Below are 17526 nucleotides of genomic sequence, written 5' to 3'. Positions count from 1 at the left end.
CTCTCTCTCTCTCTCTCTCTCTCTCACACACACACACACACATACACACACCCCCACAGTGAAACATAGATGGTGGTGCCAGTAGGGGCAGAAGCTGCCCAAATCAGTTAACTTAGAGGAAGGTGTGATTGGCACAGGAAGCCAGCACATCCTGGGATACACACAGCCAGACCCAACCAGCCTTTCCAAATACCACCCAGTTGATGGTAGCTTCTGAACGCTCAGGTGAACTTGTGAAAATCCCCAGGCCTCTGCAGAAGAGAGCTGCTGTTGCTTCATTGGCTTTCTTTGTCTGTCATTCCCTTTGCAGCTCTAATTAAAGCCAATTTAAGAAATATTTATTAAATGGCCTGCCAAGTGGTAGGCCTCTGGAAAAAAAAAATAATAGGAAGCAGTCTTTGACCTCAGAGAGCACACGGTTTGTAGTCAGAGAGACAGATATGGTAGCTGATAATTACACAGATATCTGGTAAGTCAAGAAATGGAAGAAGTGGCTAGAAGGGTCAAAAGCTATCAAGCATCAAACATGCTTCGTATTCATCCCCCGGCAAAATCTCACTTTCAGCCCATTCCTCTAAACAGGCTAGACAGTCTGTAATCTTGATTTTTGGCACTTAATTTATAGACCAATTTGCTATGCTTTAAAATGAATTAGGTTTCCAGAATATAGCAGGGATATGGGTTCTATTAAAGTATGGGGGGAAGAGGGATGAGCATCCCTGAAAATAAAAATAACATTTGAGTAGGAAACTTCAAAGGTCTTATATGATTCTGAGAATCCTGCCTTAAATATACACATACATACATACATACATATGTATGTGTACATATATCACATGTAAAAAGAAACATTTAAATACTTTAACTACTCAACATTTGTTGTATTTCTTGTTGAGAAAGAATGCTTTTGGCTTGCTTACCTTTAAAACTAGATTCTCGAATTTCAAATGTATGTATGTATGTGTATACACACACACACATGGTTCAAGTGATGGAATACATCAAGTGAGTACAAAATCACAAAAGGGAAAATTCATTTTCAATCCATGGTTCTAGAACTTTAAAAATAATTAAAATAAGTTGTTTTGTTGTTTCATCTATTTACAGAATAAATGTGAAGCCTGTCCACAGTGAACTATTGGTAGAGCTTTTTGCTGGGTAGAGGGGCCTAGTTCACAGTTGACTCCAACCTTTTCTGCTAAGCAGGACCATGAAACTGTTCTCTAACCATAAGTAGGTAAAAATATTGCAGACAGTGGAGGGGAGGGGGATTTTATATAGGCACATCAAAAGGATGACTGTGACTGATCACTGTTTCTCGTAAGATTTATTGCTTATGTGGGCATCTGTGTGCATGTATGTGCATGTATGAACACATGCATGCTGTGCCCATAGGGGTCAGAAAAGGTTTCAGATCCCTTGGAGCTGATGTTACATGTGGTCGTGAACTGCTTGATACGGGTATTGGGATCTGAACTCTGGTTCTCTTGAGAAGAGAGTGGTCTTAACCACTGGGCCATCTCTTCAGGCTGCTCCTATTTTTAATACAACCTCTTTCCTGAAGAGACAGAGACAGACTTTACTGCTCAGAAATACTGTGTTTTCCACAGCAGTGAGTCTCCCCTGCTGTTGATTTTTACAGTTCAGTCTGCTCCTAAACAAATCCATGGTCTTTCCCCCTGCACTTCCGTTCCCCCACTCTCATGCACACCCTCCCCTCCAGCGAGACAGAAGTTCGGTCCTAGCATGAGATCCATCTCTTCCATCACGTCCTCTGTGGGCCAATTCCTTCTCCTTCCCAGAGCGACAAGTCACATCACAGGCTACAAAGGCAACTTTTCACTTCATATTTCCAGTCCTTTAACTTAATACTACCTGCATGTGTAGTAACTTAAGCTCTAAATAGCAAGGAATAATTCCAAAATCCCCCAAACATACAAGAAGAGGTGTGCATTACTAGCCCATCTCACTGCCTAGCTGTGCAGTTCTGCCGTGAGGCCCTGATGAGGCGGAGAGGTAGACAAGCGCAGGCTTTGGATTTAATGCACGAAACCCAACTCCAGCACATCTAGGTTTTGTGACTTTTTTTTTTTAAACTCATTATCTCAGCTCTTGGAGCTTCAGTTCCCTTCTTATAAAACCAAATTAATCATTTTTACCTCACATTCATGAGTGGTATTAAGGCCGATGATCAATTTAAGGCAATCAGCAGAGCTAAGTCAATAAAAATGATTGCTTTTAATCACTTAGGAAGCAAACAAGGAGACATGCCGAGTCCTTATATAAACTACAGTGGATAGCTTTCCCTCTGGCCCAAAGGGAGACAATCACTAGCAATGCTACAAACTAAGAACTAGATTAAGGGTTGGGAAGGTCTGACGTCTGAGCGGCTTTAGCTGCAGTTGTGGCGGGGGAACTTGCTCTGCGTGAAAATAAAAGATGATGTAAGGGGCTTGGCTTGTGAGATCTGTCTAAGAATACTGTGTGTCTCCGAGGAAGCTGGAGACCCGAGCAGCCAGAGCAGGCTCCCAGGAGCAGTGTGCTGCCATATGAAACTTATGCACTCTGCCTAACACCTCCCTGGGTGGAGCTTGCAAAAGGATTAGAGCCCAGAGGCCAGAACTGATTCCCCTCTGGGCCTCGGTAGCAAGGGACAGAGCCCAGCAGAAAATAAATACATCCTCTACCTGAAACCTCGGCTGGTCACGTTGCCTTGACCTTCCCTTATATCTCTATTTTTGTTGAACTATCACCATCACCACTGGGATAGAGGATTCTAAATGGTGTAAGAAATGTACACATTACTACGACATCCCTTCCCAGTCACATCATTAAAACTTGGATAACTTTTAAAAAGAAGAAGAGTAATGGCTTCCAAAACTATTTTTGGTATCTTGTTGTCAACTGTGCACTTAAAAGAATTCTTTTCACAAGCCAGTCTTTGTCGGGACATATCCTGCGCCCCAGCAGTGACACCCCACATCTTTCTCCCTGAATCAGAGTTAGTTCCTACTGTTCTTCGCGGACTCCATACCCTGTCTGAGGCATGCGTAAAATTCTCTCCTAAACAGCCATATTTGCAAGAGGAGGGGACTTCTGGGTCAGGTAAGTCTCAGGACAACTTAAAGGGCTTTTGATTAAATAAAATCAAGGTAGCACATCAAGGTTTTGCTGCTGTGACAGAAAACTCAAGGCAGGCAATAATATGAAAAGAGATTTTTTTCCTTTCCAAAAAGAATAAATATTACTCTAAATGACTGGAGTAATAACTCAGTGTATTTTCTACATAGTAGAATTTCTTTTCTTTTAGGCTGTTGGTTCTCAACCTGTGGGTCAGGACCCTTTTGGGGGAAGGTGTCCAGTGACCCTTTCATGGGCGTCACCCAAGATCATCAGAAAACACAGATGATTGCATTATGACTTAGAACAGTAGAAAGTTAGTTATGAGGTAGCAATGAAAGGAATTTTATGGTGGGGGGGTTCATACAACATGAGGAGCTGTCTTGAAGGGTCACAGCGTTAGGAAGGTTGAGAACCACTGCTCTAACCCATTTCTCCTGGGATTCTGGAAGTCAGCAGACAGTCTCCACCTAGTCACCACGGCTACCAAAGACAGATGTGGAATTACGTAGTCAACTCCAGTGTGACTTGGAACTAGTTCTAAGTGTGCTCGGTAACAGGCGATTTATATTTCTGATGACCAAATGTCCCTGTTGGCTTGCGGAGAGGGGGATGGGCTAGTTGACTAGGTTCCCAAGACATTGAAAGTCTACACTTGAACTGTTATTTATTTCTTCACACACACACACACACACACACACACACACACACACACACACACACACACACACAAATGTGGCTGGCTCAAAAACATTAAAACTCAACTGTCAAACAATTGAAGAGCATTTCAGGTTCCAAATCCCAGGCATGTGGGTTTCTTCGGAAGAGTCTATCACAAGATCAAGTTCAAAATGATCATCAATCTGGAGGGTTTCTATCTGCCACTCACGCCAGTGCTTAGAGCTTTTCCTCTGGAGACCACAGAGTGCAATCTAGAGTCTTCGCTGCCACTCTGTTTCCGGGGAGTCACCAACTCTGAAGACTCTACAGGAGAGGAGAACTGCCATGCTTTGCAATAAGCATAAAATAAACTCCAGACTACATTTTATGAAGGAATTCTGATGTCAAAGAGAGAGGGTTAGTGGTGTCTGGTCACATCATTCTGAGACCAGCTGAACCTATTAAAAATTACAGTCAAGCCATTAAAATTATGTCTTATATCCCACAGGCTCTAAACGATGTAAATCTTTGTATCTTACAGTTATTCGTGCAAAAGTCTCTATTTCATTACTGTCGTTTTTAGAGAAACCACCTCTCTCTCTCTTTTTTTTCACCCCAAGAGAAATCTGATTGCAATTGGAACCTGTGTGGAAGGTCCGATGGCCTAGCAACTAATTGGATCCTCTCAAAGGTTGAATTTTATGTCTGACCTATTTAGAGACCTGAAAAGCGTCTCCACAGAAAGCAGGCATCCCGGATCTCAGTTTTTAGGTGTCAAGTAGCACCACGGTCAAGGTTAAATGCGTTGATAGTTTAGAGCTAGCCTCGACACCATCCTCTTTTTGCGCTCGCCCACATCACCCACACACTAGTGCGTTTAAGACTTTCCCCATGTCTTGCATTTGACACCTTGGGATATTCCACATATTAACCAAGTTGACTGCGATGAGCTGCACCAATGAGTCTTTTAGAGCCATTACATCATTTCCTATCAGCAGCCTGGTGGGACAATTCTTCGGGGAAAAGGAAAGTCCTACTCATCAACGAGTTTTGAGAGTCTGCTTCAGTCTCTATAGGATCATTGAGTTTGGAATTCATTTTTCCCAAAACATTATATGTTCAGAGACGTGAAAAATAAACTGTCCACTGAAGAGGCAACTGTATACACTGACTCCAAGAGGCAGTTCTGTTACCTGGCAACCTTCTAGCAATACCCATCCCTCTCCAGCTACCCCGTCTCAACCTTCAGTTTCCTTCCCACACAGATGGTCAGTCGCATGCAGAGAACAATGGCGATATTTCAAATGCTACGTGAAGGCGGATTCGCTCACTATGGCATGGTGGTTGCATCTCTGTGAGAACGGTCCCCAAGGCTTCATCTTCAAATTGTTGCCTTTTGAACATCTCTCTTAAATGGATATAAACTTGCTTAGCTCTGGGGAGTTTAGATAAGTCTGGGAACTCAGTACAGTAGACTGCATTGAAAACTAGGGAGCTTCCAAGAAACCAGTTACAAGAATACTGCATTTCCCAAATGCCTACCTGACTGTCCCATTTAGAATAGGGACAGAACCATAGTACATCTACAAGTGCAAATACAGCCTTCGGGTAAGGGACAGAAGTGATAAAAATCAGGGCAGGGCCCTGAGAGTTTAGAAAGCGTGCTTCAAAGGAAGGAAAAGTCATAAACTATAGAAAGATGCAGTCAAGGAGAAATCCTTCAGAGTGCCCTGTGAAGCTTAGTCAACAGGTGTGGGCAGGGAGGAAGAAGTTAGCAGCTAGAGAGGGGAGCAAACATCAGGGTTGGTTGACGAAGGCTTTCTGCAATGGGGAAAGAACTGAAGTCAACTTTGAGTGAAGGCAGAGGACTGGGATTTTCAGAGGTGAGACGCCTATGGTTCCTCAGGAAGATATACCTCATTTTAAAAAAAGGTGTTTGTCAAATAATCTAGAATTTTAAAAAAGCAACTAAAAGCTAGGTGGTGGTGGTGCACGCCTTTAATCCCAGCACTCGGAGGGCAGAGGCAGGTAGATCTCTCTGAGTTCCAGGATAGCCTGGTCTACAAGAGCTAGTTTCAGGACAGGCTCCAAAGCTACAGAGAAACCCAATCTCGAAAAATCAAAAACCAGGTCAAACCAAAACAAAAGGCAACTGAAAATGTTATGATCACAGAACATAGTCACAGAACAGCCAGGAACAGCGGCAGAAGCCCAGGACTCCCAGGCTCTGAAAGCTGTAAGTTTGAAGGCAGCTTGAGCTACATGATGGGTTCAAGACCAGTCTTTCTTTAAAAACAAACAAATCACATTACTCCTTACATTTCTCTGTTACCTCAAAATTGCCAAAACCGAGAAAGTTCTCATGGCTCATTATACTTTTTACAATAATTCATAAAATCAGAGACTCCTCCAATGGAGTGGTATAATGATTAAATTCTTTGTGTTTTTCTCGGTATTTAACTAGTGTCAGGGTGGAGAACTCACCTCTCTCTCTCTTTCTCTCTCTCTCTCTAGTTCTATCTTCTGTTTTAAGAGTCTCATGGTAGCTAATTCTTAAAGCAAGCAAGGTCATACGGCAGAACTGGATAGGCAGAAGAAACAATTTGTTAGCTAGCTTGGTTGGTTTTGGCCAGGGGAAATTCAAGGAGAAAAAAGGGAGGACATGGCTAAATTACCAGTTACATATCCACTGCTCATGTCTTGTGTAGCTTCTCAGGCCTAAACCAACCTTATGGCTACACTCCATTGGCCTACTTTCTTTGTTACTTTATATCTGTGCCTGTACACAGTTCTCTGGTCTGAAAGTGGAGACTTGGAAACAGCCTGAGAAAAGCCAGTCCTATATTTTATATGGCAGGAGAAGGAACACGGGAAACACCTCCCCTGCGGAACACTTCCCTCTGTTGACAACCTCACTGTCTCCCCTTAATGCACTGCTTTGAATAGCAAGCGAGTGCCATTTCCCATTATCCAGCACACAAAACCAGTACCACACACAGCCGTCGCTTTTCTTCCTAACCACTGATCATGCAAAGTATTTAGAGGAGTCGTGAAACACGTTAAGACTGACAGCTCAGAGCCCAGGAGCCCTGCTGAAGCGCGGAACAGGTGTGTGGCCAGGCAGCTGGGGTTGAGGGCTGCCCTCCACCTCCCAGTTTTCTTTTCTCAGCTTCCCCCCCCCTCATTCAGCGCATCCCTCTGGGTTAGTATTGAGATGAGCAGAGAGAGAACCTCCCCCCCCCCCCTTCCCCGGACTATTTCCCTCTGCCAGAAAGAACTGGCTTGTTCTCAAGACAGCAAGCGTTTGCCCACTGCAAAACAGCAGCGAGCGTGTCAACTCGTTTTACTCTCATGGCTCACTAGGGATTTAGATAGCCCAGGACATGCTGGCCGTTTCCCTGGGTTTATGGATCTCCACTCCCCCTAGGCCTGCAACACATTTTTGGTTCATGCATTCACAGGGTCCTGGCATCTGCTGTGTGGGAAACCCTAAATGAGAGCCAACAGCCCCACAGCTTCTCCCTATTAAAATGTGCAATTGGATTTCACATGTGTGTTTCAAACACCATTCAAAGCATGATTTACAGGCTACCGTCTAGCCCCACAGCTGTTTTTCCGTCCTCCAGTCTGAGCTGTTTCTAGGAATCCGCCACGAGCTGCCTGGCAAATTGTCCTCCTAGCGTGGGCCTCCTAAGTCATTCCTGGCCGTGCTAAACAATGCAAGATCTAAAGCAGGGCTTGAAGAAAATACTTATTGAACGCATAGACTATTAATTACTCGGTCCACACAATTATTCCTTCACTAGAACAGCCTATCCGCTGCCTCCTTTCTGTTCAGCCCACCTCCTAATCAACTTTTTTTGTCATCAAATTAAACTAATCGTGGCTAGTCCTTGGATATGGGGCTATTTACGTGCGTTAAAAACAGTACAGGGCCGAGGAGTTTTGCGCCGGTCTCGGGCAAATAGTTAACCACCTAGAGCTTTCAAGCAAATGTGTCCTTTCTCGAGGCAGAAAACAAAAAGCAGCACCGCATAGAGGAAATTACCTTCCCGCGGCTGTGAGCTGCAGTCACTCAATGTCAGATGGCCGTGTTGTTGAGAACCCACCCCTCTCCACAGTCCAGCTTCTGAGACTCTGACACCCACACACCCCTACACACACCCCCTACACACACACACACACACACACACACACACACACACACACACACACGAAGGTTGTACTTCATTCAGGCGTGGGGCTGTAGTAAGCTCAGATGTGCGAGCCAATGTCTTCCAAGCATTTCATTTTCTGGTGCCATTTTCTGAGGGCCAGAACCGTCTTGTGTTTGTTTAGGGTTTGTCTCTGCCTAGACCAGCTTGTAGCCAGCACAGGTTTGGAGAGTTGGCAGCACCCAACTTTTTAGCCTGGGTGAAAAGGAATGAGTGGGGACTCTAGGGGATCCCCTTATCCCGGGACTGAGACCAAGGATCCCCTTATCCAGGGACAGAGACCAAGGATCCCCTTATCCCGGGACTAAGACCAGACTTGCAAGGGAGATGAAGGAATGTTTGATACTGGGTGGAAAAGGCTTTACCAGGAATAGTACTTAAGTGGATCAGTTTCACCCAAGTGGCTACAGGAGGATAGCTTCCATTTCATATTAAAAGACAAGAATAAATAAATTAATTAAAATTCACATTAATAAAAACCTTACAATTCAGGGCAGATTTTATTTTTGCCCTCTGGTCACAATACACCCAGGAAAGAGAATCGGAGGGTGAAGGGTGCTGTTCCTTTATTCTTTCCCAGGTACTCTCAAGCCACTGTAGCCTGGAGAGTCTCACGGAAGACACAGACAGCACCGACTTCCTTCTGCAGTTACGACTACATCTGTGGAGGTCATGTGCTCAATCCCTAATAGGCACCATAAGAACCCCCCTGTTAGTCAGAAGTTCTTACGTTCCCAGTGCTATCTGATGCTCAAGACTTTTTTTTTTATTTTAATTTTGATCTCAGGGCTTACCTCTCTTCCCGCCTATTCACAGACTTCACGAATAAAGATCATTCATTACTATTTTGATAGCCTGAGAATTAGTCTATGTTGACAAGCTGGGCTATCACAGTCTCGAGACACCTTCAAGAACCTCTTCATTTAAGCCCTCACACAAATAAGCCCAAATCCACACTCACTATAAATGGTTCCAAAGATAAGAACTGTGACCAAAAGATGAAAACCACAGAAGTAAAATGGCCTCTCACCGACACTTTGACATAGCGGGCATTTGACATGGGCACCTTGTCTCATTAGTCTCTCCGGACAAGCAGCTGAGGCTTGTACATATCATTCAACCTCACATACAGGAATAGAAAATACGACAGCCAGAGGGAGACAATAGGAATCCAGGCCTATGCTCCACTTTCTGTCTCTGAGCTCCTCCTATGGATGGAAGAGGAGCTCCTGGGAGAACCATGGACCACAGCAGTTATGGCTCAGATGTGCTATGGAAGGTACCATGCATCAGAGGAGAAGGTTGGAGCTCCGAGCTCTCCTATCATCTCCAATTCTCTACTAACGAGCCCATCCTACAGGAATTCTGGGAAAGCTGGACAACCCAAGTCTGACCAAAACCAGAAGGTGTCCCTTTGCTCTCAAAGCCATGCCGAATGACTGGCTCCAACTCAAGACTGTTGCTTTGGTCACAGTGCACATCTCTCAACATCTTCCTCATGCCTGACCTTCAAAACTATGAAACAGTGCAAGGCAATTCTAAACCCATTTCCCAACTAATGCTTCCACGACAAACGCCAGCTATAAGAAAACACAGACGTCTCTTAACATGTCACGTGACCCACCCTGATGAGAGAGCCCCATTCACTGGCTCTTCCCATCTATGCTGAGCTCCGGCTAACTTACACAACCGACACTCCATACACTGCACACAACATTTTCTTACAAGACGAGATAGTCATCAAAACAACACGGAGTCTGTCTTGTATTCCATTCCTGTCTCATGAGAATCTCCCATGGAAGAACCCAGCTACCCAGCACTGGCATGGCGCATCCTAGCCAGCACGATCCTCTATTGGTATCTGTGGACATTATTACTGGGGCACCATGCATATTTAGACTGTGCACCTCTTCCTACTCCAGAGTTTTCCTTTCCTTCCATTCGTTGAACCATCATATTTTCATGTAAGCATTTCCTCTAGAAAAAAAAATTTAGACCATCCCATCCTCTATGGTGATTCCATCTGGAGAACCCGTTCTTACCATTGGAGTCTTCCACTTCCTCGGTGGGGGTCGCCTTTTGAGAGGAGTGGTGGGCGTGTGAGGACAGGAGACTGACAATCCGTGGCCTGGGAAGGGTCAGGGCTTTCCCGTGAACCTTGAGGGAGTGTTCCTTCAGCTGGCTGATTGTCATGGTGGAAAAGGAGCACCAAGAACACTTGTAGGCGTGTTCACCTAGAAGGAGATGGTGGTGAGGTAGAGAGGAAAGGTGGGAGTCAGGAGGAAGAGGGCTAGAAAGCAAAACCACACCGTTAATCGGCTCCCTCTAGAGATGCGCTTGAAGGGTGCTTGGTCTAGAAACCCTCCGAGGACAACTCCCTGCCCATCCTCACAACCGCAGGTCCTAAAATAGAAGCCCTGAAGCACCATGGGAAAGTCACCTGTGCCCGTGTGTCTCCCGTTCTAGCTATAGCAGTGAAATTTTAGGATGGTTCCCATGTATTGTGCCACCTAATTCCGAAAGGGTTAAATCTCTTCTTCCTTCTCTACGCTAAAAAGCGATCACGGCAGGTTGCAGACGACCCCAGAAAACAATAAATTTAATTCTTTATCTCAATGGCTTTTCCAAGCATGCTGTCCATCCACAGGAGAGCTACTGTGTTGATTCTCAAGTTTAATTTTGCTGAACTACACAGCTCCTCATCTGACACATTCTTAACCATTTTCTCCCCACATTGATTTGGGGTTGAGGGTAAGCTCATCATGAAATTCCATTTCCTATCTGAACAACAGTATCGAAATGGAACAGGTCTTTGGGAGGGAAAATTATATGTGTTAAGCATAAGGGAGAAGGGGAGCATGGATACTGTTTTCAGCATCCCATAAATAATGCATTTGAACTGAACTACAGCCCAGAAAGCCATGATCAAATTAAGACAAGAGTGTGGCTGGCTTACCTTTGCTGTAACCCAGCTTTTTACATTTTAAGAATGAAGGTTGTCAGTGAGTTTGTCTGATATCAAACAGATATACTCTAGTCTGATCAATCTGGAAATCAATCTCATTTAGAGTAACAAGAAAGCAATTTGGCCCCCGATCTAATAAGGCTACTCCTGAGAGTATTAAGAAAATAGCTTACAAGCCAGGCATAGGGGTTCACACCAATAACCCCAGCATTTGAGCTAAAGCAAGAAGTTTGTGAGTTTGAGGACAGCCTGGCTGCAATAGCAAGATATGGTCACAAAAATCCCAATGAGCAAGGAAGGGAGACAAGGAGAAAGGGAGGGAAGGAAGGAGGGAGGAGGGAGGAGGGAGGGAGGGATACACCCTTAATACAGAGATACTCATTTGGAGTTTAGTATTATTTGTAAACTGACAAGGTGGCTCAGTGGGTAAAGGCATGTGAGGTCAAGGCTCATGACCCAAGCTATAATCCTGGAACCCACATGGTAGAAAGACCTGACTCCTGTAAGAAGTCTTCTGACTTCTACACGCACAATGGCACATGCTCTCGCGTGCACACATGGACACACACACATGGACACACACATACACACACACACACACACAATGGTACACATACAGAGAATGTAAATAATTTGATGAAAAAAATTATACTATTTATGCGGGAAAGATATGAAACAACCTAGATTTTGGAACAAAAGAAAACAATTAGACAAATGTAGGTATATGCTCTGGGTGAACCATTGTTAAATTAAATCCTTGAGAACTTGTTATAAAGCAGAAAATTAAGAATGAGTTGAAACATGAAACATACTTTACAGACATTATCATCACAACTGTGGAAAATAATTACACAGAAAACAGTTGACAGGGAATATCAAATATTAACAGTAGCCTTTATAGAATAGCATTACTAATGACAGAATAGATTCCTTCTGTTTTCAAATTTCCTTCAATAAATATGCACTTTAAAAACATATTTTCTTAAAAGTGGTATGTTGCTATGTTACTGAAGCTTGGCTCAAACTCCTGGACTCTGGGAATCCCCTGCTTCAGTTGCCCAAATACAAGAACTAAAGATATGCCCTCTCTTGGCTACTTAAATGTTTATTTTTAAGATTAAACTTAAAAACCAGGAGACAGTTAGTTCAAGGCCACTCTGAGCTATATAGCAAGACCCTATCTATAGACATCAATAAAAATAAATAAAACAATTAACTGAGAATAGACAAATTGAAAGACTTATAGCAAACATACGAATTTTTCCAAACCAAGGATCTCTCAGTGGCTCAGAGTCAAGCTCCAATGGGGTACTGACAGCAGAATTATATTGCTTTTATTTCTAGATACTTCTTCTGGTCAACTACTGAGCACAAGGAGGCTAGCCAGCTTAATAAACTCTAGAAACATGCACTCATCTTAGTGTTTTGAAGTTGTAGCATCTGGACTGTTTAAAGACCTTCACCTAGGCCAGAGCATTCACCTAGCCCCCCACTGGTAAAAATGGCTTTTGACAAGGCAAAAGTCAATGAGAAAAGCTCACCAGGATACTGTCCCTGCTGAATAATTTAGGATTTACATGAGTTTCTAAAAGTAAGATGAACTCTGAAGTTACTCATTCCTTGAACTTCAGAAGTTTTCCAGAGACATAAAAATACTACCAGAAACAAGCCTACATGGCTAGCCTCCTTGCTCCAACTCGGATCCCCAGTGGGGCTAAGGATACTTGTGTGACTTAAGCAGTTTCATGGCCCTAAAACAGCTCACCAGGTTTAACAGTCATGAAGCAGAGGAACGATATGGGTTCTGTATGAGTGGGTGGCAAAAGTGAAGAGCCAGGCTCTGGGCAGCTTCTGCGAGACTGTTCAGAGCCAATGCTACAGAAGGCACAGAGAGAATTACATAATGCCGCCCCTTTTGGAATGCTGTAGGGTTGAATACGATGATGTCTGTCACAGCTTAGTGTGCAACCTGGGACAAATACCATGCAGTGACAGAAACAGCACAGCTCCTGGACATGCTTGACTCAAGTGAAAGAACATGGCTTACCTAAGGGCATCTCCTGAGAAATCTCATGCTTCCTGGGTTTTCTGTTAGCTACATTTTATCTCAGTTGCTAGTTAGCTCAGTGGATATAAGAGTTCCTTTTTAATATAATTCTATCATCAAGCCAAGGTAATTGAGAAATTTCTTTTAAAACCAAACCAACATATTCTAAGTTCTTGGTAGCATCAACCAAACAAAGCATCGTTGATGACTTTGGTTTTATGAACAAAATTTATTTTTGTATTCTCTTTAAAACTGAACACGCAGCCATCCCAAGAATAAATCACGCTCATTCGAAGAGACTTTAAATTTCACTCGAGGCCATGAGGTAGCCAACTCAAGAGCCGCTAAAGAATCCCACGAATACCAACTCACCAGCATGGGCTTTGAGGATGTGTGTCTTTAGCCGACTGTTGTAGGAGGACTTGAACGAGCAGAGCTTGCAGCGGAATGGTTTGTGGTGTCCGTGATGGGTCTGCATGTGGCGATCCAAGCTTGAGATGGAAAAAAAAGAAAACCAGGATTAAAAATCCGCAAACATTTTCTCGTTGCCCCTTCTAACATCAGACTTCGAAGCTGTTCCAATTCTTCCCTGTTGTTGTCTAATGACACAGGGCGTCATTACCAATCAATCAATAAAGAGGCCAAGTTGTGAGAGGAATCTTAGCAGGAGAATCTGGATTAAAGGATCTTTCTAGAAGCCCAGTGTAGTTGCACATAACTATAATTGTAGTACTTGGAAGGTAGAGGCAGGAGCATCAGGGGTTCAAGACCAGCCGTGGCTACATGGTAAGTTCTAGAATAGCTGCATGAAATGAGAGAGAAGAGGAAGAGAGAGAGAGAGAGAGAGAGAGAGAGAGAGAGAGAGAGAGAGAGAGAGAGTTAGTTTAAGGTGCATGGCGTGCTCCTGCTCCCACCAGGTGCCTTGTCCCCCGGATCTCTATCCATACAGAGCACGGTGCAAGTGTGTTTCAAGAAATTACACGTGCAAGGAAGGGGTGAGCGGAAACCCTGCCTGTAAACAGCAACCACAGTTGTTCATATCACTCTTCCAGAAGCGGTTTATGAGGACACAACTTAATTAGAATGAACCCCTAGCACTTCTTAATAATTATTAGTCTGAAAACTAATAAAGCTAACCAACAAGGTGTGGGATGTTCTCATTTGTACAGGACTCCAGAGGTCTGCATTCCATTCTCAGTGACTCACAGGGAACTCTTTGCTGCTCACCACCGAAACATGTACTGTTCTTCCGAGCGCCACCGCTACAGGACCGATGGCCTCCGGACAGCTCCCTCTGGATGCCCTTTAGCTAAGCCTACACTCAACCCGCGCTACCCAAACCCAGCACACTTTCCTACAAAACCAGTTCCCCTCATTTACGCAAACGACCCTGCCATTCTCTCAGCCAACCAGCCTCAGACCTGGATGCCACTTCTACTTTGTTACGTGGTCTTTACCGATTCATTCCTGAAGCCAGTCCCCTGACTTCTTAAATGAGCTCCTATTATTTCTTCTAAATTGATCTCCCTAGCTGGAGCTACACAGTCAGACCAACTGAGACAGAATCCCAGCTATTTACTTATTGGCTATTTGGCCTCAGGAAAACTCTTTAGTCTCTTCAGGCCTCACTTTTTCCATCTATAATATAGAGATGATAATGGGGCCATAGCTCATAGGGCTGTTTTGTAAATAGAAAGAGGTAATAATTGAAGATACTTAAGATAGTGCCTGCTATATCAGCAGGTGCAATAATTGTTAGTAATTATGAATATGTTACTCATTCCAGACTCTTCCTTTTGCCAGTACTGTAATTATAATGTACTAATTCCTGGCATTTAAAGACAACCTAATAGGATGTCTATTTAGGTAGCCAGGAGGTAACTTCCACTATTCCTTTTCACATAAGTTAAAGCTTATTTAAACTACCAGGTAAGGCCTCAGTGAGACTGACATGTTCTCCTCCTCGGACCCTCTCTTCTCCCTCCCCTGGCGTCTCAAACTATGCAGGTTCTACCTTCCCATGTTAAGACTTGACTCAATGTCCATAACCTATAAAACCCTCCCAACTCTCCCCCAGGCAGAAGGTGCATTGTTCTTTGTTAAATTTCACAGCACTCAGGACTGGGGAGATGGCTCAGCAGTTAAAACCACTGGCTGCTTTTCCAGAGGACCCTGGTTCAATTCCCAGACCCACATGACAGCTCACAAGTGTCTGTAACTCCAGTTCCAGGAGATACAACACCCTCATACATACCTACATGCAGGCAAAAACACATAAAATAAAGATTAAAAAAAATTAAAAAGTTCACAGCGCTTTACTGAAATCTCATTTTAAAAAGTGCACCTTATCTCCCCAGTCCTTTGTTGCTGTTATTCTTTTTCATAAGCCAATCACATCCTACTCTTCTTCATATTTTCCCGAGACAGAGTGCAAGGCGTATATTATTCTTTTATTCAAAATACCTTACTGAGGGCCTATGTGTATTGTGTGGTATGGTTTAATACTTAAGGAACTGAAAAGAACACCAGTTTTAGTGCTGCAGTACGGATTAGATGATAGGCTCTGGACCAGAATAAAAAGTATGCCGTCTACCCTGCTCTCCTGAGACACACGGCCTCCCTCTGCTTTCGAGAGTTCCGTCTGTACTTGGTTTCCTTGAAGTGAACAAGTCTCACTGATTTTCAATTGCAGCAGGAATAAAAGTTAAGCTAGCTACCTTCAATATTCTGCCAGCCTTAAGAGGAAGAAAATTTATGCGACAAAAAGTTTACTCTTCTCAGAACCACCCCCCCCATCATCCCAAATTCCCGCTTTTAAAGCTATGGTGGGGTGACGGGACATGGTACATTCCCGCTTCTTAGACTCCCCAGAAATGTTTTTTTAACAATTTGAAGGAGAGAGAGAGAAGAAGAAGAAGAAGAAGAAGAAGAAGAAGAAGAAGAAGAAGAAGAAGAAGAAGAAGAAGAAGAAGAAGAAGAAGAGTTTGTTTTGCACACACCACACACTTGCCACAGCATGCATAAGGAAGTCAGGCCACCACTTGCACGGGTCAGTTCTCCTGACTTCTCCATGTTGAGTCCCTGGAACTGAACTCAGGTTACCAAGCTTGGCAAGAGGTGCCTTCCCCTACCTCTCTACCTCACTGTTCCCCAAGCAATCTCCTTAGTATCCACAGCCTTGTTACCTTCCAGTGACTTGAGTCTGGTTAACAGGACTCATTTGCCCATTTCATGCCTCAACTTCCAAAATAGAATTTGACTTCTTCAAATGATACTCAACTTTTGGCTAAATATTTGAAGGCCCTAGCAGTAAAAAATTCTTCCCTTGGGTAAACCATAACAATTCCACAAGTTCCCGATTTTTAAATGCCTATATTGGCCAAATCTTATGTCATCTTATCAATACTCTTCTTAGGCCCATTTTATAGATGGCAAGAGTCAGGGCCAAGGTCCCTCTTTGTTTGGGGACACCTTAGCACATGTAGGGACTGGGAGTTGAGCTTTCATGCTCATCTGAGTGTCTGTCTGTCTCCTGCTGCAGCTTGGCTACCTTCTCTAAAATATCCTCTCCCAGTGACCACGGCAGACGACCCAGTGACACTTACTTGTGTCGGAAAGCAGAAACAAAGGAGCAATACTGGCAGCTGTACTTGTCCTCGCGGGTGAACATGGCCAGGGCCAGGTGGCTCCTCTCATGAGAACGCAGCCCCTGCATGGACATCAGGACTCGGTCACATTGACTGCAATGGTATCCCCCCGGGCGGGTTTCATCCTCCAACATTCCATCAAGCAAGCAGTGTCCACCATCCACCCGGCCCACCAGGGTGCCACTGTCGTCTCTGGCTGCTTCCACTCCATCCAGGAATAAGTGGGAAGGGTCCTCAGCCTCCTGCTAAGAGAACCACACACACACACATGCCCCACCAACAAAATAAATATCCATTGTTATCACCCCGGCTTCCTTCTTTACCCGTCAATCTCCCAAGCTTGTCAGCATTTCCTGGCAACGTTCTCTCCTCTGCCTCTCTGGTTCCCCACTGAAGGAGGGCAAGCTTGAGTATCATTTCTTTCACAGCAGTGCTGGTTTTGGGGTGACATACTTTGGAACTAGAGAGCCTGAGACATGTGACATGGGCTTTCCTGGTCTGAATAAAGACGGTTTATTCATTACCAGTCTTAGAAAGAAATTTTAAATTGTGATCTCTATTCCAAAACAAAGTTGGATTAGGATTATAGCTCTAAAAGAAGAAAGGAGGGGACCTGGAGAGAGAGGGGAGGGGAGCGGGAGGGAAGGGGAAAAGCGTGGTCTAGCTGTGGTGGTTTGGATGAGAATGGCCCCTGTAGATTCATTTATTGCATGCTTAGTCCTAATTGATGAACCATTTTTGGATGGATCAGGGGTGTGTCCTTATTGTAGGTTTGTCACTGGGGAAGGGTTTTGATGTTTCAAAAGTTCATGTCAGGCCCAGTCTCTCTCTCTCTCTCTCTCTCTCTCTCTCTCTCTCTCTCTCTCTCTCTCT

General features: G+C 44.1%; 1 protein-coding gene across 4 annotated transcripts in view; it reads right to left on the bottom strand.

Moving 5' to 3' along the window:
- Znf462 (zinc finger protein 462) overlaps nt 1–17526 on the bottom strand; it is a 136858-nt gene that overhangs the window by 52366 nt on the left and 66966 nt on the right. For 2 of the 4 annotated variants that reach the window (XM_026786575.1, XM_026786574.1), the window contains exons 5-7: nt 16612–16898; nt 13379–13497; nt 10037–10228 (exon numbers count right to left, since the gene is read on the bottom strand). In XM_026786575.1, the coding sequence (XP_026642376.1) occupies nt 10037–10228; nt 13379–13497; nt 16612–16898 (598 nt within the window). The remainder of the gene's footprint in view (nt 1–10036; nt 10229–13378; nt 13498–16611; nt 16899–17526) is intronic. The other 2 variants (XM_026786576.1, XM_005362195.3) reach the window with 2 other exon arrangements.

The sequence above is a fragment of the Microtus ochrogaster genome, linkage group LG5 (genome assembly GCF_000317375.1).
Source record: "Microtus ochrogaster isolate Prairie Vole_2 linkage group LG5, MicOch1.0, whole genome shotgun sequence".
NCBI classification, from domain to species: domain Eukaryota; kingdom Metazoa; phylum Chordata; class Mammalia; order Rodentia; family Cricetidae; genus Microtus; species Microtus ochrogaster.
This window is presented reverse-complemented; position numbering and strand designations above follow the sequence as displayed.